The sequence below is a fragment of the Diceros bicornis genome, chromosome X (genome assembly GCF_020826845.1).
Source record: "Diceros bicornis minor isolate mBicDic1 chromosome X, mDicBic1.mat.cur, whole genome shotgun sequence".
Taxonomy (NCBI): Eukaryota; Metazoa; Chordata; class Mammalia; order Perissodactyla; family Rhinocerotidae; genus Diceros; species Diceros bicornis.
In genome coordinates, this window is record NC_080781.1 from 16374860 (window position 1) to 16400064 (window position 25205).

General features: G+C 40.3%; 1 protein-coding gene across 3 annotated transcripts in view; it reads right to left on the reverse strand.

Moving 5' to 3' along the window:
- Positions 1-25205, reverse strand: part of SH3KBP1 (SH3 domain containing kinase binding protein 1) — a 337148-nt gene that overhangs the window by 151140 nt on the left and 160803 nt on the right. For all 3 annotated transcript variants that reach the window (XM_058535538.1, XM_058535540.1, XM_058535539.1), the window contains 2 exons: positions 24772-24875; positions 9594-9723 (listed from right to left, as the gene is read on the reverse strand). In XM_058535538.1, the coding sequence (XP_058391521.1) occupies positions 9594-9723; positions 24772-24875 (234 nt within the window). The remainder of the gene's footprint in view (positions 1-9593; positions 9724-24771; positions 24876-25205) is intronic.

Below are 25205 nucleotides of genomic sequence, written 5' to 3' on the forward strand. Positions count from 1 at the left end.
ACAGTCAGTCAACCACACAAGCATGGACTGGGAAGGAAACACACGGCAGATATTTCTTCCAGAAATTCTGGCAGCCTGCTTCTATCACTTTTAAGTATGCAAATTAAATATCTGAATATCTGGGTTGGTGAAATAAACTCAAAATCGAGTTCTTTCCCTTTGGAGGGAAAGAAAGGTGACTTTTCATGTTCATGTCTGTTTGATGCCACATTTTTTCGCTACTGGTGCCCATCACACACACTATCTGATAAAATGTCCCACGTCATGCTCAGCATGCCAGGTGACACTTGCAGGCAGTGCGATCCAGAGTGTGGTGTGCAGATTGGGGCCAGTTCATGAAGGACTCATTACTGGTACACAGCAAGACAAGTGCAGAAAGTGCGTTTGGAAACGCTTATAGCAGTGTGCACTGGCACGACTTTCAGACGTGTAGCCTGTGGATGCATCTAGGTGAACAGAGCAAAGACCAATCTCGGTCTGTCCACTGCCCATGGTGAGGCGCAGGTGGCGCACTGCACATGTAGTAAAGTCATGCACAGCAGGATCAGGTATCTGCCCATGGGGGAATGGAAATAAAAACAAACTTCACCACAGACAGTTGAGAAGCACACTTCTGGTGCTCACATCTGAGCCTTCTCTTTCATCACTTCTGTATACATATCCATTTATGCATATGTGTACATGCACGGTAAGGTGGATGTTTTTCCTTCAAGATGAAAAAAGAACAAAGCCTCCTCAAATTTGCTTTGGCCAGGCATGTAACTGTCCACTTGTATGTAAGATCTGTGGGCCATTGTTACTTAGTTTTATTTAACACTCACATGTATAGTGCTTACTGTGTGGCAGGAACTAAGGGCTTCACAAGATTCATTCATTAATCTCATTCATCTCCTTCCCCTCAACTTTTGGCAGCTTTATTTCCCAACACAAAAGGCTACACATTGATCCTGCCAAAAGAAGTCTGCCGTGTGGTGATTGGCTGAATGAGCAAAGCAAAACACCACTTCTGGCATGGACTTCCATGCCAAATTCTTATTTCTTTGAACTGCGCAATGAAGAAATGGTTTATTGGTTTCCAATGCCCCACTCAGAAAAAGCAATAACCACGAGAGGTTGACATCTCCACAGGAAGCCATCTTACACCACCCCAGAGGCCAAGAGATACTGGTACAAATACATATGCCATGACAAATGCTCCTGATCCCTTCTCTGCACGCATGGTTCATGCACGCATGTCACACACATGAGAGAGGCACAAAGCAAACAAGAAAGCGCCAGGGGCTGGTGATGGGGATGCTCCTGCAGCACACACCAAGGAGACGGCACTTATCTTAGGCAAATAAGTCCATGTCCTTGGATCAGAAATTCACACAGACACTTGGCAGAAGCATGAGCAGCTCAGGAAAGTGCAGCTGCATCAAAAAACACAAGACCCAGATCTTATCTTTACAACCGCCTCCTGCTGTTAAGGTCACTCACTGTAATAGCGTCTGTGGCCCTCCGTCTTTCCCGGTGCAGCTCGGTACAGAATTGTCCCTTCAAAGGCAGTCTTTCCTGACAGTGAATGAGAGAAGAGAAGGGGAGAGAAAAACAAGAGAAGGGGAAGGGGGAGCAAATGATGGCAAAAGAAGGAAGAGGAAGAGTCTTTAACTGAACTTGCCTTCAATGAATCCACTGTAAGAGCTTCATCCCCAAAATTAATTAGAGACCATTAGGCAGAATTTAAGAATGTTACAGAATGAACCCAAAGTCCCCATGTGACCATGATGGCAATGAGGACCCAGAATCAGGACTTGCCTCTGCACATCACTGGCATGTAGATTACGCCCAATTTAAACCCGGAAGCCATTTCAACATGATAACTCAAGAATTGGAAAACCTCAATTAACCAGAAGGAATCCAATTAATTGATTCCTTAATTAATTCAACGGTACAGCACAATCTTCTCTTTGGAAAATATGACCTAAGTACAATATAGATTTAGGCCCATCATCCCTTATCTTCTACCCCTAGAGCCCTGTACAATACAAACTAATATTTATGACCCCAAGATTCTAAACAAGGCATGGAATTCTCTTTAAAAGATTTTATCATCCTCAGTACCTTTAAGTAAGAAAATGTATTAACATACTAGAAGTGGGTCTTCACCAATGAGGTTTAAAACCAATGGTCCATTCATGTCAACGTTAAGAGGTTTTCTGCTGAGCACTGAGGACCCCAGAAAAACCTATCACTTGAAACATTTTAATTGAGGCTTTGCCGTATCAGTCATGAGATTGTACTTAAGCATGAGGACATAGGACTCACCCAGTGTCAAATGTCAAATTATCTCTTTTTGTTGTTGTTACAAATAGAGGTCATCAATAGCATAAGACTGGACACGCGGCTAAAGCCAAATCTCTCTGGAACCATGAATAAGTACATAGAATACACACATACTGCCCTGGTTTGAGTGTACACACACACACACACACACACACACACACGCTTGCCCTACAGAGAGTACCACCAGCAGGTAAAACGATTTGCTAAAGGCAATCTCAACTAATACATGCATTAGTCTAAATTATTTAAGAAATAAGTTCTATCATAGCTTGTGTGCTAAATATCAAACTGGAAGCCAGTCTGAGGGATAAAAAGGCAGGCTACATTTACAGAGAGCGAAAGTGAGAGGGGAGAGAACAACTTGTCTCACTTCTTAGAAACACTCCATAGGAAAACGGGAGACCCTAATGGGAACCATAGTGTCAGCCTTTGGGCCATGTCACTCCTAATATATGAAGGGATTGTGAACAATCAGACCAACAACTTAAATGGAATCAAGTATCTCCAATTTCCGCGTCCTACAGGCATGGTGGTACACCCGTGTTTTGAAATCTGCCCTTTTTGACAGATGTGCTCCATCCGATTTAAGCAAAAACTTAGACATTCAAATCACTGGCTATATAAAAATAATCCAAAGAAACAATAAAGTATTTCAAATGTTCTTGTTAGTCTTGCAGCTCTTGAGGACTTTGTTGACAAAAGCAGAGTAACTAACAGTGGCTAGTTTTTATTTGGGCAAATTTTTATTCTGCAGTCATTAAGGCAACATTATTCCTAAGGAACACAGCTGTTTTGTGAGCTAGGCCCTCCAAAACTGGACAGCAGCAGTCCTTTCAGTGTCAGAAAAAGTAAGTGTAAGAAAAAGAAATCCTTATTTCGATAAAGGTCCTCCAAGTACAACAGAACCTTCCCGTGTTCTTCCCGAGGACCAAGTCTGAGAATTGCTGAGGTAGACCACGGCCCTGATGTCTCTGAATGGCTAAGCATTTCTGCCAAGTCTCCTGTGCATTGGCAGCAAGGCAGTTGGAGAGGGAGCCTGGGCTGGGGGTGGGTGAGGACATGCACATTCTACCTAAAGAGCAAAAGAGATGGGCAACTGGCAAGTTCACGAATATGAGTGCTGTTTATTTTGTTGGGGGAAATACTTAACTGTCACTATTAAATATTAGTACTTGAAGGCAGCAAACACTATAAAAGGGAGGAATTTTAAAATTTCAACTCAAAATCATATGCTTATGTTAGCATCTAATTTTGCCTGAAACTCTATTTCATCAATATGCTAATTGCCCTTCACTGCTAATAGAACATCATACACAAAACAAATATCATCTAATATTAAAAAGGAAAAAAGTCTATAGTGACACCACAGAATGGGGGGTTGTCAGCCTGGCTTTAGTTTTTATCAGTGAGGGACACTGAGCAATCTGGATTCTGATAGCTACTGAAATACACTATTTCTATATCACAGGAGTGGTTTGCCCTAAGTTTTAAAAGGCCATCTCCATCTCTGTCTTAGCTTGACAAGTCACTAAAGTATCAGAACCTAAAATTCAAAAATAAAGAATTAGGAAAGAAAGTCAGTTCAAACTGAAATCTCATGGCTATTAATGGTTATAAAAAGAAAATGCAAACTTTCTTCCCCTGAAAATTACGGGAAATAACTGACAATGTTTCTGTAGCTAAAGGATTTTTTTTTTAATAACTAACAGGAATACTTTGTAGTTTTATAACAATTATTTTAGAATCTAAGAAATTAAATAATATCAAAAAGATGTTAGAAACAGAAAAGACACATTTATATCTTAAATGTGAAGCAAAATATGTATGAAATTGAAATTGGACAACAGTCATATTTGGATTTCTTTGCCTCTAAGTCCATATAAATCTTTTAGATTCAGGATCTTCTCTGATTATAATTTGATACTATAATATAATATCAACATAATTTGAATTAGTTCTATTTTACACTATTTAGTCAATACTAGTGTGTGCAAAATTGTAACTGAAAAGGTAATTAATTAACCATGATCTGTGATAATGAGAAGAAATAAGCTAAACTGTACTCAGATTTGAAATTTGTCAGATGCTCTGTGAAAGGGTGAACTACAGGCCATAATGGAGGCAATACCAAAGTGTGTGGGGAAGGCCTGCATGTAACTGTGGCCTCGTCATTCATAAGCTAGGCCACGCCCAGCACTTAATTTCACTAAGCTTTAGTGTTCTCATCTGACACCAGGCTAGATGATCTCTAAATTCCTTTCCATTCCTAACATAAGATTATGCCTGCACAATTATTGCAACCACTTGGATGTTCTGTTTTTTGTTTTTTATAATTTTATTTATTTATTTTTCCCCCCAAAGCCCCAGTAGATAGTTGTATGTCATAGCTGCACATCCTTCTAGCTGCCGTATGTGGGACGCGACCTCAGCATGGCCAGAGAAGCGGTGCGTCGGTGCACACCCGGGATCCGAACCCGGGCCGCCAGCGGCGGAGTGCGCGCACTTAACCACTAAGCCATGGGGCCGGCCCGGATGTTCTGTTTTTTAAAAACCTAATTTACTCAATATTTTTTCTCACTATTGATCTGCTACATGGGACACTTCATTCCTTTAAAAAAAATTCCCTGTTGGCACTATTTTGCAAGCCATAATGAGTGAATAGATCTGGGTGATAATCATCAGTGGCTGCTAACATTCTAAAAGAAAGACAGCCAGACATTCTGAGCCTCCAGATAGTCCATATATCACCACTTACGAAGCAGTTTTGCAAAAAAATAATATAGGTAGCAAACCTGAATTTCATCAAGCCCCTAGATCTAATTACCAATTCAGAGGAATACAGAGTAAATGACACAGCAGAAATGAAACCAGCAAAGGCAGACAGTGGGACACTAACAGACAAAGGACCTCAGTTTCTTCAGCAAAAATTTGCAAGGAAAAAAGGAGACATGGAGGAGGAATCTATAGATTCAAAGATACTTGAGCCATATCAACAAATCATAATATATGTACCTTCTCTGGATGCAGATTCAAACTAACAAATTGTGTTAAAAATAGAAGACTGTTAGGGGAAAGTGAACACTGACCATATATTTAATTACATTGAGGAATCCCCATTATTTTTTGGGGGTGTGTGATAACAGTATTATAAGATACCCTTTTATTGATACATATTGAAACATTTATGGATGAAATTATATGATATCTGGGGTTTGCTTCAAAATAATACAGGGGAGCATTGTGTGGTGGTGTAATTACAATGAACTGGTCATAGGTTGATAACTGCCAAAGCTGGGTTATGGGTACACAGGGGTTCATTATACTATTCTCTTGACTTGTGCATATGTTAGAAGTTTTCTATAATAAATAGTTTATAAAAATCTTTTTGAAAAAGTACCTTTAAGGTTTCATAAGTTCTATGAAATGCAGAGATGTTTTCAAATTTAAATATGCAGCAAAAAGACTCTGCTACTACATAACAATGAATTTTCATATCTGAGATAAAATGTTTAAATCAACATACCAACCAATACAATTGCTGTAACTCTTTCCTGATGGATTAGATTACCCTGAACCAAGATCTAAAGTTTAGAGATTTTCACAACCAACCACTATGTATAAATATACATCAGGGTAAAAGAAAAGCAAGTTCAAGTAATTTGCTCCTGTCATTCAAAGACAAAAATGCCTCTTCAGAGGAAGAAAGGACTCAGCAAGCATTTATTGAACACCTACCAAGTGTCAAGCTGTCTAGGCACACTTCCTTATAAACACAATGAAATGTTTCTTCTATTGCATTTATCCACTGGTTGACAGAATTCAACTGAATAACTATCCTCAAATACTTTCTGGAAGTAGAAATGTGAAGAGGACACATACCAAATAAGTATGTGCAGATATAGATGTGTGTATAGCAAAGAGATATACAAGGATATATTGTACACAAAGTTTCCCTTATATGTACCAGGACACAGATTTTATCTGTCTTAAAAAACCTCACCCTAATGTCTGGTAGCATTTAAATTAAGAAGATTTGTATATGACTCCACTAGGATGTCTAAAAATTACCAAAATGGCACAAATATTAGGAGTTTAACTTACTCCCAGAGCCATGTATTAATTGAGCAATCTCTGTAAAAAGTAACTGTAATTTATGAAGAGTATTAAATGGGCTGTTCTAACAAAGACCTTGAGATTAAGTACAGTTTAGCTCAAACTAGAGTAAAAAGCTAGATGTCTTTTGTGCATTAACTACATTTGTCTTTTTCAGTTTATAATAAAACTAAATACGCATTTCCCATGGTTTTACAAGATGCTATCCCTGGGGGGAACATGAGACCTCCCTGTACAGTTTTTCTTTTTTTTTTTGCAACTTCCTGTGAATTTATAGTTACTTCAAAGTTTAAAATTTTTTTTAAAAAGTAAAGCACATCAAAACTACTAACACCATTCTCTGGGGGCAGGGAATAAGCAGAGTCATTCTAAAACCCAAGGTTTCACTTAGACAAATCCTACCAATCTACATAATTCCTGTATGTGATGTGATCTAATTACATACATTTTACCATCAGAGTGTAAACGGCTACTGAAAAGCCTGTTATAACACTGAGAGATGCTATTTCTCTTTCTCGCAGGGGATTATTTTCATTTGGCAAGCCACAGGGACATTATTATCACATCTGCTTTACTATGAAGGCTTCTGGGAGCACCATCATCCCACATCCCCATGGGGCTGGCCTCTCCGCCTTTGTATCCCACTGTTCCTCAGACACTCGGCTAGCAGAGCACTGGAGCACTTTCCCAAACTTCTGCAGATTTGTGCACCCCCTTTCCGCAATGTGAGCTGGCTGAAGGCAGGGACCCTATCTGATTTGTGTCCGTATATCTTCAGTGCCTTGTATAGTGTCTTAGTAACAACAGGGGCTCAATAAAGGTTGACTGAATGAAGAATAGAAGAAAAGGAAGGAAGGATGGCTAGATAGACGGATATGGATAGACAGATGGAAAGATGGATAGATGGGCCCTCTTCGCCTTAAGGAATACATACAGGAAGACTACAAAAGCCATGTAGTTCTTTCAGAAGCATCCATCCTTGTTAGGAAACCATGCCTCTCCAGGGACCTAAAAAGTCCCTCAACAAGGGACATATTCCATGGTAACCAAACATGGCTGCTGAAACTATTGGGCTCTCCTAGTCCTGAAATGGAAAGCTTTTAAATGAATGAGTGTTGGGGAAGGCAGTTTCTACAAGAAAAACAGTGCCTTACAAGCATGTGAAGGAAGGCGAAGTGATTGGAAAGATGATTCCACTCAGGCTCCTAACCTCCTGCCCCAGGAATTCCAGCACCATGTGCTTTGAGCTGAGGGGTCAGGCAGGGTCAAATGTCCGTATTATTGACTCGGAGCTAGAAGAGACAGTTTATTTCAATAGTTCCAAAAATACAAGAGGCATTATTTCTCTGACCCTCCAGCTCTGAGAGCATAGATAACGTGGCAGGATACCAAGAGGTCAAGATTCTCCCAAAGAGGTTGTCCAATACCTCCCCAGATCTCCTTTTCTGCATCTGTAAAGGAATCCCAAAGTAATTTCCAAATGCAGAGACAATGCTTCAGTGAGCACAGTACCAATTGGTGTGCAAGCAGCCTCAACATACTAACTAGTTATGTCCCAAGAGTTCATCAAGGTTAACAATGAGAGCAACCTTTTATGGAGGGCCTTCTATGGGTGAGGTGGTTTATATACATTATTGCTATTGTAAATCATAATGCACTTCCCCATGGGAATAATGGTATAATGACCTGATTTGGTCCTCCCTCCAAGAAAGCTCATTTAATCCACAATATCCCTGAGGTATATATTGTTATTATAGGACCCAATTACCAGGTACAATACTATTCCAGTGTACAAAAGGAGACACCAGGGCAGTTAGAATTCTAATGTGTAATTTGGGAGTTAAAGCAATTCCCACTATCATGGGGTCAAGGACACTTTCTGCTTTCCCAGCCATACTCACTAGCTGGGCCATGTTAGCAGAGAACCCCCTCCCCCCAAGCCAGAGAAGGTAGCAGGAGCTCCAAAATGCTTCATTTGCTCCCAAATAGCCTCCCATCCTTCCTACCATAGACCCTAGGATGGAATGGAGTTAAGGGGTGGAGGAGTCCCAGGCTTCAGCAGTAGAGGGAAAGGGTATAGGTAAAGCCACTGAGCCAACCAGCTAGCGCTACTGTTTCTACGTATGACGGGCTGTATGAGCCAGAGCTGCTGAGACACCAAGTGAAGGAGGTCTCCTGAGCACTTCTCCCGAAATGGCTTTACCCCCAAATTGAGAATTTGTCCAATCATGCTACTGGTTAAATAAAAGAGACACAACTAACCTGAGAGCACCACTCAAGTCAGATTTTTCCAAATGGAAAAGAAAGATGTTTAAGAATTATATTGACAGGACTGAGCTGTCCTCCTCTTGTTAGAAAGGAAAGTCTGCAACCCCAGGTAGTGCCACACCACTACGACACAGTCAAACCTCTTACAACATTCACGCCCATGACCTTGGCTCAAGACGGCATAAAGAGATACACAGACGCCCATGTAGGAAGTTGGGTTAGTGACTGGGAGAACAAAGCTTCCCGGTCCTGACCTTTTGCTCCGTGAGCTGGAAAGGGCAGCAGAGAAGCTGGAGGGAGGAGAGCTTCAGGCCCTGGAGAAAGAAAGACCTGGAGTTCGTTCTCACTATCACAGAAGGACATGCATGCTCACCCAGGGTGGGGCTGGACTCGCAGCTGTCTTGTCATACTTTTAAGGGAACTGGCATGCACTCATCCTGAACACAGCACTTCTCATCACCAATGATTTTTGGTGTGTGTGTGCTATTTTTCTCCACGTTCTTCAAGGGATGCTGAGAAATACTAACAATCTCATTTGGTTCATTTTTAAAATAATTATCAACTTGCAATGAGTGACACTTCAGAAGTATATGGAGGCACAGCAACATGGACCACCCATGGAGGAGTATTACCACGGCATGAAGGCTGATGGTCATCTATCCAGAGACGTACAGAGTGTGCATCCGCGCACACATAAAGGTGTGAGGGTTACACCTTCACAATGATAAACCTACTAAGCCGCAGTGGGTTAAGGCAGTATAACCTAGAAAACACTCATGAGCTTCTGTCACAGCCACTTGGCATAGGCGACCAAACAGAGTGGAGGCTGGAGCAGCGCCCACAGGTGCCCCCATCCCTTTCCTGTGTGTTGGGGCGGACTTCCTTACTTGACTTGGAGAGCTGCTCATCCTGGGAAATGCCGAGGTCATCTGACTCCCCTGACAGCTCCTTGATGAAGTTGGAAGGAAACATTCCAGTCTTTCCATTGAGAACGCCTTCCCACCATCCTTCTTCTACCTGCACAGATGCGAACAGAAGAACGGAGAGGCAGGGATCAGGTTAGACATGGTAGTTCCCAGTTTTCTCTCTCATCTGTATGGTGCAGAGTGCAGAGTCCACACAGGGAGAGCTGAAGGACTCAAAGCTTACAAGTTGACAGGGAACGAGAAGGCAGACCTCAGAGAGTCTTGGGATTCAGACTCAGGAAGAGGGGCTTAACCTGAGGGCCATAAATGCAAGTGGAAAAGAATTAGCACTTTATTTTCACAAACCTCAAACCGAAATTTGGCATTTCCTTTGATTAGGAATGTAGGTAACAAACCACACCACAGTAACAGAAGGACCTGTGACTCGTCACCAAACAAATCAAAGATATTTTCATATCACATCATAGAGGCTGCGGGTATCTCAAGATATCATTTGCACTCATCACTACTTTGAAGTGGGGGTAGTTATCACACCTGCTGGGAGATCTTGTTATTTAATGTATTAATAAGGAATTACTTATCACTTATAATAAGAAATTACACATAGATTGCTATATCAAAATTTGCTTTTAAAATAGCTTGAAAACTACTTCAATATAAATGGTTCCCTTTGTAATCTTATGTGTTTTATTTTATGCATTTAAAACTATTACTTAAAAACTGAGAATGGCGAACATGATGTAATCTATGCAGAAATAGAAGTACAATGATGTACACCTGAAATTTTTACAATGTCATAAACCAATGTTACTGCAATAAACAAAAAATTAAAAAAAAAAAAACTGAGAATGGCTTCCCCAGACTACTAAAACTAACTAGACAGCCTAATAAAAACAGTTTAAGAATCCCTGGGCTGAGAACACAATCAGAAGGTAGAAGTCAGACAAAGAAAGACAAATACCATATGATTTCACTCATATGTGGAAGATAAACAAACAAACAAACACATAGATAAGGAGAATATATTGGTGGTTACCAGAGGTGAAGGGGTTGGAGAGTGGGCAAAAGGGGTAAAGGGGCACATATATATGGTGATGGATGGAAACTAGACTATTGATGGTAAACATGATGCAGTCTATACAGAAGCCGAAATATAATGATATACACCTGAAATTCATATAATGTTATAAGCCAATGTGACCTCAATAAAATAATTTTTTTAAAAGTTTAAAAATCAACATACAAAATTCAGTTGCATTTCTATACACTAACAACGAAGTAGCAGAAAGAGAAATTAAGAATACAATCCCATTTACAATTGCAACAAAAAGAATAAAATACCTAGGAATAAACTTAACCAAAGAGGTGAAAGATCTGTACAGCGAAAACTATAAAACATTGCTGAAAGAAATTGAAGAAGACACAAAGAAATGGAAAGATATTCCGTGCTCTTGGATTAGAAGAATTAACATAGTTAAGATGTCCATACTTCCTAAAGCAATCTATAGATTCAATGCAATCCCTATCAAAGTTCCAACAACATTTTTCACAGAAATAGAACAAAGAATCCTAAAATTTATATGGAACAACAAAAGACCCCGAATAGCTAAAGGAATCCTGAGAAAAAAGAACAAAGCTGGAGGTACCACACTCCCTGATTTCAAAATATACTACAAAGCTATAGTAACCAAAACAGCACGGTACTGGCACAAAAACAGACACACAGATCAATGGAATAGAATCAAAAGCCCAGAAATAAACCCACACATCTATGGACAGCTAATCTTCGACAAAGGAGCCAAGAACACACAATGAAGAAAAGAAAGTCTATTCAACAAATGGTGGTGGAAAAACTGGATAGCCACATGCAAAAAAATGAAAGTAGACCCTTACCTTACACCATGCACAAAAATTAACTCCAAATGGATTAAAGACTTGAATGTAAGACCTGAAACTGTGAAACTTCTAGAAGAAAACATAGGCAGTACACTCTTCGACATTGGTCTTAGCAACATATTTTCAAGCACCATGTCTGACTGGGCAAGAGAAACAACAGAAAAAATAAACAAATGGGACTACATCAAACTAAAAAGCTTCTGCACAGCAAAGGAAACCATCAACAAAACGAAAAGACAACATAACAATTGGGAGAAGATATTTGCAAACCATACATCTGATAAGGGGTTAATCTCCAAAATATATACAGAACTCATGCATCTCAACAACAAAAAAACTAACAACCCAATTGAAAAATGGGCAAAAGACCTGAACAGACATTTCTCCAAAGAAGATATACAGATGGCCAACAGACACATGAAAAGATGTTCAAAATCATTAACTATCAGGGAAATGCAAATCAAAACTACAATGAGATATCACCTCACGCCCGTCAGAATGGCTATAATTAACAAGACAGGAAACAACATGTATTGGAGAGGATGTGGAGAGAAGGGAACTCTCATACACTGCTGGTGGGAGTGCAAACTGGTGCAGCCACTATAGAAAACAGTATGGAGATTCCTCAAAAAATTAAGGATAGAACTACCATATGATCCAGCTATTCCACTGCTGGGTATTTATCCAAAGAACTTGTAAACACCAATGCGTAAAGATACATGCACCCCTGTGTTCATTGCAGCGTTATTCACAATAGCCAAGACTTGGAAGCAACCTAAGTGCCCATGAAGGGACGAATGGAAAAAGAAGCTGTGGCATATATACACAAGGGAATACTACTCAGCCATAACAAACGATGAAATTCAGCCATTTGTGACAACATGGATGGACATTGAGGGTATCATGAAGAGTGAAATAAGTCAGAGGGAGAAGGTCAAATACCGTATGATTTCCTTCATTAAGTAGTAGATAATAACAACAACAAGCAAACACATAAAGACCGAGATTGGATTGGTGGTTACCAGAGGGGAAGTGGGGAGGGAGGAAGGCGAAAGGGATAATTCGGCACATGTGTGTGGTGATGGGTTGTAATTAGTATTTGGGTGGTGAACATGATGCAATCTATGCAGAAATAGAATTATAATGATGTACACCTGAAATTTATACAATGTTATAAACCAATGTTACTGCAATAAACAAAAAATTTAAAAAAAATTAAAAGTTTACTTTAAAATTAAAAAAAAAGAAGGTAGAAGGACTCCCTGCAGTTTCTGAAGGGTTCTCGATTACCCTGAGATGAACCGAAACGGGGTGAAGGGAGGTAGGGAGGCAGTCATCTGGGTGAGGAGTGTCCACTGGATTCAGGGAATGGGTGAGAATGGACAAAGCAGGTGTGGATTTGAGGTATGAGCTGGTCTTGCGTGACCAATAAGCTGGGACGAGCGAGAGAAGAGTAAAAAAGTCATTCCAAGATTTTCTGATGGAGTCAGTAACAGAACAAAAGTCAAAAGAGGAAGCTGGCTTCTTGGAGAAAAAATAACAGGGCATTTTGAGAACAAGCAAGTATTAAGTTACCAGTATGGTGTGGTAGAAATGAAAGAGACCCAGAACATTTGTAATTTTTTTTTTACATGCACATGTACTACTCAAATCAATAAATTCAATTTAAAAGCTAAAATGATTAAAACAAAAAAGAAAAAGAATGTTAGAGTCAAAAGTCCAATTTAAATCCTATCCTGAAACTTATCAGTTGTATGACCTTATTCAAATTTCCTACCAAACCGAACCCCTGTATTCCTATCTGTACAATAGGGATAATTAATACACTCAATCAGTATTAGAGATAGATGTATTATGATTCTACACAAGGGGCTAGGGACAGAGAACTTGTCCTTTATTTCCCCTCAAGAAATTGACAATTTACCAAGGTAGAAAGGGCACATGGTTTAAAAAGTAGAGAGGGCGGGTGTGACTAAAAACTGGCAATACAAGGTAACTAGATGAGAAAATGCCAGCACTCAGCACAAACCAAACTTGTTACACAAAGTCGAGCTCACCAAGGTCTGGGATGCTAAAGGAAGGCTTCAAGAAAAAAGAAATCAAAAGTAAGGTTGACCTTGAAGAGCAGAAACGACAGATGTAAGTAGGGGAGGGGGTGTGTGGGAGACATTCTGGAAAGGGGGAGGCTGATGGAGCCCGTGGACTGGAGACAATCAGAACGGTGTTTAGAGCATTTGTTAGGAAACTCATGGGATACAGACTTGCAGAGTGGCAATTATATCTCATGATCACAGAATCTTCGGGAAAGAATCCAGACAACAGCATCCATACACGACTGTCCCGATGACTAGTCAATACCGAATTGTGGCATTTAACAGCATTTCAGTTGAAATCATTCCATGTTCCTATGCCAACTCAAGTAATATGTATTATTCTTTCAAGGAGCTTTTCATAGGATTAGGATGGTTAGGAAGATTCACCATGAGCCTGAATATAAATAGTCACAGGATTTGTAGGGCTGAGTCCTTTGTGCTTGTCCTGAATAAGGAATCATAAAATGACCTTCTCTTTCCTGGGAATCACAAGGCAGGAGGGAAAAACCAAGGCCACGGACCACAAATGAGCAGTTCCTGGCGTAATTCCCGACAGCGCAGAGCAGCTGGGCCAATTCCATTTGATTCAGTTTGACAGTATCTAAAACGTTCCCGTTCCAGTAATAAGCAGCTCCAGCCCAAGATCCCTGAAGGAAGTGCTCCTGATGCGTGGGATCGGCGGGCTGCCTGCTGGGAAAACAGGGGTGTCTTCACCTCACCACACCCCCAGATGCCTATATCACTGTCATAGCACAGTCTGAGAGGAGTGGCCGACAGGAAAACGGCAGAGCTCTATCATTAGCCATGCAGTGAGTGGAGGGGAAGACAATAAAACCACTTCTCATCACCTGGGGGGCACACTTCCTACTATAGACACCATGGAGCAGGGGGGCGGGGGTCTGGCCACAGTATCAATGAGAGCTGTTCAGTACTATTTCTTCCTATAGCCTGCTGCTTTGGTTGCGAGATTCAGGCTGGAGATACGAGAAAAATGATCCTCACCCTCACACTATCCTTCTTCAGCAACATTCTAGTTCAACTTCCTGCATAAAGATGAGGACACTGAAGCCCACAGTGATTACATTCATTCACTCATTCATTCAAAGAGTAAAACATAGTACCTCGCACATTGAATGAATGAATGGCAGAGAAATCATTGGGGGACATCCTCCTTTGTATTTCTGTGGTATCAGTTGTAACCTCTGGAGCCCTGATTCCCCCACAACAGGATTTTTCCTTCCTGTGAGGAGCAAACGGGACCACAAGGCGCTGACCACATTGGCCACTGATCTTAATTAGGTCCCACCAAGCACGGGTCTGTGTGCCCCTCCCAATCCCACTCATTCTACCAACATTTAATGAGCACCTATCCTGCACTGCCCTAGCGCCTCAGGACAGATTCATTGGTGAACAAAACAGATAAAGATTCCGTCCTTGAGAAGCTTCTGCAACAAAAGTGGAACATACAGAGCCTGTACACCCCCTGCTTAGAAATCAAGCTTGCTTATGTTTATGCTTCTATATTTCAAGGAGAGAAAGAAATGCATCCCTTTGTAATAAAGTGGGGATTATGAATGTTACCAAGGGCTTACAGTTTCTGCCCCAAGGAAAGTAAGGCAGACGCCTACCTTCTCTCCCACCAACACACACTAATCAACAGTCTCCTGCAGGCCTTGGCTCCAGGCTGAGAACAAACCCCCTCTGTGTCTCTGTGTGATCCACCCAGCCAGCTCTGGAGCCCATGGCTGTGTCCCAAGAGAGAACCCCACCTTCAACCCAGACCTGGGAGTGCTTGGGAAAGACAGACACAGTAAAACCACTTGAACAGTTTGTGTCTGCGTGCCCTGCAATTCCCATGTCTTCACAATCATCAGCATCTAAGTGGGTTCAGGGCCCAAGGAGGTAGTTTCTAGCTCTTAGCCCTGTTGGAAGTTGGGGAAGCACCTGAGTGAATTTCAACACCTCTACCTCCGCCTAACTCACAAACATTATCTACATACGTAAGGCACTAAAGAGGATGCCTGTGAATGCAAAGATGACAGTGCTGTCTGGGGTACCTCGATATTCAGAATACTTCCTACTTATCATCATCTAAGTTTTACCTGTCAACTGTATTGAGAAGGTGAGCAACAAATTTACCAGGTTTAAAGTCTACCTCAGGGTACAAGCAGCAAAAGAGAAAATCCATTTAAGGGCTGCTACAGCTTTTTATATCCAATTAACCCTTTGTTACCCAACTCTCTGTCAGAAGCACACTGGAGGGGTGGGTGTGCGGGAAGAATGGGGGAGGAACAGGCACATAGGCAAATGAAGTCAGCTTCAGTGTTCCAAGAGCTGTTTTACCATTCTTTCCAGAAAGGAAAATGGACAAGTCAAGCTTTAAGGAAAGGCCCACACCTTAACATTACTAAAATTTTCCTCCACATGTATTCAGATTTGATAGGTTGTATGTTTCTAGGAATTTATCCATTTCTTCTAGGTTGTCCAATTTGTTGGTGTATAATCATTCATAGTAGTCTCTTCCGATCCTTTGTATTTCTGTGGTATCAGTTGTAACCTTCCCTCTTTCATTTCTGATTTTGAGTCCTCTTTTTTTCTTGGTGAGTCTAGCTAAAGATTCATCTATTTTGTCTTTTTCAAAAAACCAGCTCTTAGTTTCATTCATCTTTTCTATTGTCTTTTTAGTCTCCATTTCATTTATTTCTTCTCTGATCTTTGTTATTTCCTTCCTTCTAGTAACTTTGGGCTGTGTTTGTTCTTCTTTTTCTAGTTCCTTGGGGACATTATGCTAAGTGAAATAAGTCAGATAGAGAAAGACAAATACTGTATGATTTCACTTATATGTGGAATCTAAAAAAAAAAAAAAAACCCAAACTCATAGATACAGAGAACAGATTGGTGGCTGCCAGAGGCAGGCGGAGGGAATGGCCAAAATGGGTGAAGATGGTCAAAAAGTACAAGCTTCCAGTTATAAGATAAATAAATCCTAGGGATATAATGTGCGGCATGGTGACTATAGTTAATCCTATACTGTATACAATACTGTACTGTATATTTGAAAGTCACTAAGAGTAGATCTTAAAAGTTCTCATCACAAGGAAAAAAATTTGTTACTATATATAGTGATGGATGTTAACTAAATTCACTGTGGTAATCATTTCGCAATACAGTCATGTGTCGATTAAGGGGGGGTATACGTTCTGAAAAATGTGTCAATAGGCTATTTTGTCACTGTGTGAACATCATAGAATACACTTACACAAACATAGACGCTATAGCCTACTATACACATAGGCTATATGGTACTAATATTATAGGACTACCATTGTATATGTGGTCTAATCGTTGACTGAAATGTTATGTGGCACATGACTGTATATACATGTATCAAACCATTATGTTGTACACCTAAAACAAATACAATGTTATGTCAATTATATTTCAACAAAAATTTATTCAGAAATAATTAAATGAGAATTTAAATACTGACCCTTTCTCCTACCTGTGAGGGGTAGGGGAAAGTATTGCGAAAATGTTTAAAACACTATAGAAATATTAACATTTTTTAAAAATTTTTTCTAATTGACGTATAATTCATATAAATGCATAGATCTTAACGGTACAAGTCAATCAGTTTTCACAAATGCATACACTCATGTAACCCACACCTCTATCAACATACAGAGCATGTCCATCACTCCAGAAAATTGTGCCCCTTCCCCATCAATCCCCCTCCAAGCAACCACCAATCTGATTTCTATCACCTATGATTGATTTTGCCTTTACTAGAACTTCATGTAAATGTGCTAAGACATAGTTTTACCTTTTGAATATTGCTGAAAAAATACAAATTGTTCCTAGAAAACATCTTTTTCTATCAGTGGAATTAGTGAAAAAAATATTTTTAAGGGAACCATTTCCTGAAGGTATCAACACCTACATTATTTTCCATTTTAGTTGCTTTAAATAACCATCCCTGTTGATTTGGGGACATGGAAAGCTGGTCGTGCCAAACATAAGCAAGTGTTATCTAGGTCCTAAATGCCTGGGCCAATATTTCCCCCCAGTTCTTGTGCAATTCATTGTCTGATTATTTCTTTCTGGCACGGCCAGAACATTCCATATACACAGGAAGTGGATTTTTATTCCCTCTCTTCGTTCTTCTGAGAATAAGCCTATTCTGCATAAGAGGGGCCCTTCAAAAGAGAAATCTGTAGGGTAATCCAAAGGGAAATGATTTAAGAAAACATATGCAATTTCTATTTAAGACGTAAGCAAACTCTACCCAACAAGACACAGCAACATCCATCATTTTCCACACAGAAGGAAGGGTTTCTGGCTGGGCTTTTGTAGACCTCCTTCTGCAATGCTAGATGGTCCTGTCCTTCAAAACAGCTACGAGCTAGTCTACAGGTCCCCAAAATCCTAAATGACTCTATGCTAAGGGCTTACTATCATTCCAACTTGAAAATATGAGCAAATGATAAATCAAGCCAGCAAGATAATCTTTCTGATGAATCAAAATCCTGAAGTTTTGTCCTGTCACTCTTCCCAGGTGAGAAAATCGTCTACAGGGATGTGTTAATCCTAGAAAACCCACATGTAAGAAACCTTTAAACGGAGTATCCCTTTGAAAGTTCAGTGTGGGCAGCACTAGAACTTTTATCTCAACCTCATTTGATTGTATCTACCAGCTCCTGCTTCCTATACTCCGCACCTGATGGAAGGTTCACAGGTCATTCCCAACTTTAGAGCAAGGCTGTACTAACATCCTGTCCTCTTTCCTCCAGACCAACCCAGTGCCTTACACAATACAACCTTCACTTGCTGAATCAATCCAAACACCTCTCACCCTCCACATGCCCCGTTGAAATGTCACCTATTCTAGGAAAAATCTTCTTTCCCCTCACTGAGTACCTTTGTTTCTAAATTCCTCTCTCATTTGTCAACACCATCATTTGCCACCTTAATAACATGTTGGGTTATTAGTTACCTTCTTAGCTGTGTGTATCTTACCCTCCCTGACTATATTGACCATGTTTCAAGGAAGGGATTCTGTTCAATAAATCTTTGAATCTCTCTAAACACAATTTCTTTCACAGAGTAAGCACTCAAATAGTTGATAAATCCCATAGCTATACAAATCTATCATAAATACATTTAAACTTGCAAATATGTTACTTTTATACAGTTGTAGCCTGTTTTGCATGCTGATGATTCTAATCTAATCACCTTTTCTTCTAAACGTGGCTTCTCTCTCCTTAATATGAATGCCCTCCCATCTCTGAGCATTAGGAAATCAGAGATGTCCACCCCAAAGTTATTTGGAGAAATAACTGTAGAGCAGCTTGAGCTTTTTGGATTATCAAACCAATAAACAAATTTTTATATTAATGTTATCTTTTTTGAAAAGGGATACGCACCCTTCTAAAGCAAGGGGTGCCTTAATGGGTAAGAATTTAGGTATGCTTTGATCATCTATTAATTAATCAGCTTTTTAATGAACTTGACTTCTCATGGGCAAGCATAAAACAAAAGGCATCTTTATTCACATGCAAGTCTTCAAAGTTCTTATATCAAAAATGAAATGAGGATGAACTGCTATTGTGGGTTCCTGGACCCAATTCCAATGTGTGGGGAGGAGGTTTCTCCACACCAACAAACAATTCTCTGCCACCAGCTGAGTGTCCTACAATTTAACTCAATTCTGACACTATCTCCCCAGAGATAGCTTCATATCCCACAGGTTCAGGGCTCAGGCCCACAAGCCTGCCCCACTTCAGATGCCAGTTGCAAGTCCAGGTTGTTACCTGTGCTGCTGACTGACCAGCTACAGACTGCAGGTTCCCATGACCCCCTCCTTGGGCTTCAGATGTCAGTCACAAGTCCAGGTGGTCACCTGTGCTTCTAACTGGCCATAAATCAGAGGTTCCCATAATCCCCTCCCTCGGGTTCGATTAATTTGCTAGAGCAGCTCACAGAACTCAGAGAAACATTTTATTTACTAGATTACCAGTTTATTACAAACGGATATAACTCAGGAACAGCCAGGTGGAAAAGATGCACAGGGCAAGGTATGGGGAAAGGGTGCAGGGCTTCCACGCTGAGTGTGCCATTCTCCACGCATCTCCACGTGCTCACCAACCCGGAAGCTCTCCGAACTCTGTCCTTTTGGGTTTATATGGAGGCTTCATTACATAGGCATGATTGATTAAACCATTGGCTATTGGTGATTGAACTCAAACTCCCCGGAGGTGGGGGTGGAATGGGACTGAAAGTTCCAACCCTCTAATCACATGGTTGGTTCCACGGGCAACCTGCCCCCATCCTTAGGCGCTTTCCAAAAATCACTTCATTAACATAACAAAAGACACCCCCCTCCTTCATTTACGAAATTCCAAGAGTTTTAGGAGCTCTGTGCTAGAAAAGGGACAAAGACTAAATATATATTTCTTATTATAAATCGCAATATCACAACTGCCCATCCACACTCACAAAGGTTGTCTGATTAAGTTAACGTTTTGAAGAATTTCAACAGCCTATTTAACTCTAGCTGAGAGAACCCAATCTCTTGCTATGGGCACAAGAAGGAAGATGCATAAGTTTCTTGGAAGTGCAAGTTACCATCTCTGCAAACTGCAAGGCCAGGTTAAGCTTTAAGTCTGAACCTAAAGCCATTGGTCTCCAGCCAGCCTGACTGGGGACCACTAAGCAATACCTCAAAAACTAACCACAAAGAACAAATAAAAGCAAGAATCTCTGAACATCCCTTGGGTCACCACTAAAAGAGAGTGGTTGAGACCAAGGTCATCCAACACAAGAGGAAAAGCGGCTCCTTTCCCAGGCTCTAGATAACAGAGACAGAAAAACAAGAGGCTTCAATGCACTTTTCAATAAAAAACAGGCCAACAAGCCAGTTTTGAAACTCTAGAGCCCTTCAAATGCCATTTCTCCTGATAACCTTGTCTATATGTTATCTCTGTTCTTCTTATAATTAGAACTTCACCTGCATTTATCAATCCTCTCCACTCCGGACAAAAAGTGACACAACTATATATTTACAATGATTTCTTTAAAAATATCTATCTAGTTTAGCCTGCTCTTTTTCCTTTCGAATTGGCAGCCCAGTTCCTTTATGTTCACAATAATGAATCTAATGATGACAGCAGAATCACCGTTCTCCAGCCAGGAGGCAGAAGCACGGTAAGTGCTTTCTTGAGCAACTGCCCTTTGTCAACTCAACTCATCCTTGGACTGCCCATGTTCTCCATTCCTTCTCTAAGCCACACTGCAGAGGCACATCCAGGCTGAGTGCTCGAGGCTGGTAGTTGACTCCTGCCAGATGAGGATCAGGGCTGTGTCTACCCAAATCTGCTTAAGCCCGTTGCTCTTATTGTTAGCCCACGATTTGGTTAAATAGCTCAAAAGTATATAAGTGTGAAGAGAAAGAGTTAGTGGTGAGAAGGGATAATGGTAATGATTTGAAGGTTAAAAAAACACTGCTGCCAAATTAGGTGTGGACAAGACAACTAAAGGAGATTGGAGGTAGTGGACTGTAGAACCTTAGAAGAATTATGTATTCCAATTGCTTCACTTATGTTATCAAACTGTCAATCTACTTTAAAGAAACCAATGGGATCTATAGAGGATGCATTATGGACGCAGAGAGGATGGAACCCAAACCAGCAAACCCATATTTAAGGAAGATGCCTTGGCCCTATGAGGTTGTGTTGACAAATGGCAAATGAATATACATTTTTATATTTTAAGATAAAATTAAATAAGATATATGTATATAATTTTTTAGGATTCTCTACTTGATTCAACTGTTTCAAAAAACCAGTCCATATCTTTAAAATCCTCCTAAGAGTTACGTGGTTTTTTGGGGGGAGGGTGTGCATTTGTGTGTGAGTGTACAGCTTTGCAATTGTGTAGAATCAATCTATCAATCAATAAGGATATAACATATTTTATATATATACACATACACAATATGTTACATTTTAATGACCAACAGATTGGTTGATTCTATAGTATTGCAAAGCTATTACTATGGTCTTACCTCAGTCTGTCCCTGTGATTTAAGGGATTTTGTTTATTTGGGACTTTTGTTTATTTCGTTTTTAGTTTTGTGGAATTGGAGAAGAGCTACCCATTCGCATTTATTACAACATCCATTCTAAGTAAAAAGGGCAGATTTTATATTATATAGTGACAATGGCCCAATATCTGCAATACTACAAGTAAACTGGAACAATAGGGAAAGGAGTTTTTGATGGTATAATTTTAAAAATATGGATTAAAAGGCCAAACTTAACCTTTTGCTTTATGTAAATGTCATAGGCTACATAGCTATTCTTCCTTTTTCCTAATTGAAGCAAGCCCAGAGTGAAGCCTAGCATTGAACTGGCAGTGAGTGGAAAGGAGACTGGCATTGTAGGTGGTGGTGAAGTTGTAGGTCATCTAGGCGAGGAGAGTAACAGCCCTGCCATCACTCCTCTCCTTTAGCAATCCATGCTCGCTTTCCCTACAGCCAACAGGCAGGTGAGAGTGGGCCATATTTCCCAGAAATTTATTAATAATTTTCCTTATCTTAATTTGTATTCCTTAAAACATTATTACAGTATTAAAGGAAAAATCATCTTCTGTGACAAGCATTTTCAATTTTGCTCCCTTTCAGTCTTTGATCACGTGCATGGAGATATATTTTACATGACTGTATCCCAGCGTATGCAACTTTGTGTTCTGATCTGTTAATTTATTTTGCAAAATAATCTTTTCATACTTTCATATTCATTTACTTATTCAGCAAGCATTTATTAAAGTATGTATTAGGTTTCAGGCACTATTCCAGGTACCACAAATATAAAGATAGATAAAAAGCAGATCCCCGCTGTTGAAAAGCTCTCAGGTTAGCAGAATATGACAGATAATTACAATGCACAGTATTGTAATAAATACAGATTCAAAGGCCTCTGTGTTTACCATCCTAATGGCTTCACAATCTTCTATCCAGATAATATAAGTTAATTCTCCTAACTATTCCCTTTCTTGATTATTTTTCCTTACCACAAGCACTGCTGCAATTAACACGTTTCACTTTTTTTTTTTTTCCTGTTAAACATTTTCTGTGGATAAATTCCTAGGAGTGAGATTACTGGGTCAAAGGGTGTTAATTCAGATTTTTATAGCTCTTGACGTACTTTGATAAATAGCTTCATATTAGGATCATAAAGATATACAAAGTCACCACTTCTTCTGAGCATTGCCAACAGTCTTACCACTAAATATTTTCTTAGGATTTTCAAAAGCAGGAACCCATTATTGTCTTAATTTGTATTTATTTAATTAATAGCAAGGCAGAACATTTTCTCATGGTTAAGATTTTTATTTCCCCTTGTGGGATTTGTGTTTATGGCAGATTTATCTATCATTTATCATTGTTATAGCAGCTTCCCAATATATTTTCATATGTTACATATATAACTATTCGTCAAAATTTATTGCAAATTTTTTCCTTTTTGTTGTTCTCTCTGTTTAGCTAAACTCATTTCAAATCATACCAAAATTTTAACTCTTTTTGTTAGTCACAATTGTTTATTCTTTCCTCTGAAATTTCTTCCATGGTTTCAGTCTTAAGAAATTTGTCCTCCTACCATTTGCATAAATGTTCTACTCTGTTGTCCATTCATTTTTCACTCATTCAACTTTCCACCAATGTCTCCTATGTGCCCTGCTTGGCACCACGGATAAAAAATGGATGAATGACATATTAATACAAAGTACTCAAAACTGAGAAATAGGCAAAAGGGTTACTGCATGTCCTCCCAGTGCCAGGCTGGGAACCCCATTAACTGCTACTCTAGGGACATGTATCTGTGTTTGACACATTATTTACTATTTATGAGGTTAGTTTACAACTCTGTTAGTGCAGATGTTAGCTGGTAGAAACCCGAAAGTGATGCCAATGATTCTTGCCAGATAGCAATGAAAATAAATTTTGACCAGCAGAGATGCAAGTGATTTACCCCCTGGACAAAATAACCTCAAAGGTTACAGTTTTATTGCCCTGTAGGACACTACAAAGTTTTACATTTAACTTAGCAATCTTAATCAAGTATTTTCTCTTTCGGTCATTATAAATACTTTGCTCTTTCACAATTCTCTTTGAGCCAGCCTTGCCACCTTGCAGACCCCCTCATTAATAAGCTGAATAAAGCTCTGACGCATGCTCACTTTATGCTTGTATGAAAGGCAGGAAATCTGGCTGCTAGCATCAGCCCTGCCACTTCCACCCACATCATAGTTCACTTACTCTCCTCCCTGATTTCTAGCGTCTTTTTTTTGTAAGTCATGGGTTTCTGTAAGGTCAAATGGTATTCAGGAAATCAAAGCAATTGGAAAACTGTATTTCTATACATGGATACATGTGTTGAATCAGAATGAGCGGTCAGGTTCTAAGTCGGAAGCCCAGGATCCCGCAGGCCCAAGGAAGTGGAGCCTGAAAGCCCCTGCCAGTGTCTGGTAGGACACTTCGCCAGCAGGGCTGGCTCTGAGCAGCCAGGACTAAGATGGAACAAGGGAATGTGGTGCAGTAGAAAGAATAAGGGGCTCCAGCCAGGTGGCCCTGGCTTCAACCCTTAGCCCTGCCTCTTCCAGGGTCTCTTGAGCCTCTTTCCTCATCTACGAAATAAAGTGGTTGTGATGAGTCAATGGGCCAATGCATAAAGAACCTTGTTATACCTGTCACTAGGTCTGCTATAAATGTCACTTCTTTTCCTTCCCTTTGAATCCACACTGTCTGCCACGATGAATACTGAATCCATCCTCTAGAGATGGATCAGGGTCATTCTGGATACCCAGAGTCTACTAGCAATTGAAGCAGAGGAGAAAAGTTACGGCATTGGGTTGGAATTTCAGAGGTACCTAGCACGCTGTGTTAAAAAGACAATGATTTTAAATGGCCCCACATCTGCCCCCAATGGGCTTGGTGGCATTCCTCTCTGGGAACCCACTTCCCCTGAGAAGAGACTCAACTAGATGATGTCTAAGGTCTCTTTGAGTTCTAATATCCACATGGCAAGGCCAACCATGGGTGGGTTCTGACAGCCCACATGAGGCCACCACACCTACCCACCTGGTACACTTACCTCTCCTACCACCTCTATGATGTCACCAACTTTCAGCTCAAGCTCATCATCATTCTGGGGCAGGTAGCTGAACGCCACCTGGCACCGGCGCCTCCGTCGCTCGCCTGGATGGGAAAAGTAAAATATTTAGATACAGTCCTTCTCTCAAAATTAGATTTTAAAGAGAGGCTTCCTAGGCATGCAGGCAAATTAAGCTGACGTCTCAAATATGCTCTCTGGGACATGGCTAGAGGCAGGGCAGCCCTGGTCTCTTATAGAGAGGCAGTAGAAAGCAGAGCAATGCTTCTTGGTCTTTTAAAAGCTGCTGGGTCAGAAAGGCATGAATATGAGAAACCGATCCGTTGGTGCAGAAGGCAAAAAACCCCACCCCTGAAGCGCTGGAGCACAGTGTTGCCTTAAACGGTTTTCCATGGATGGGGTTTTGCATTCGCTGC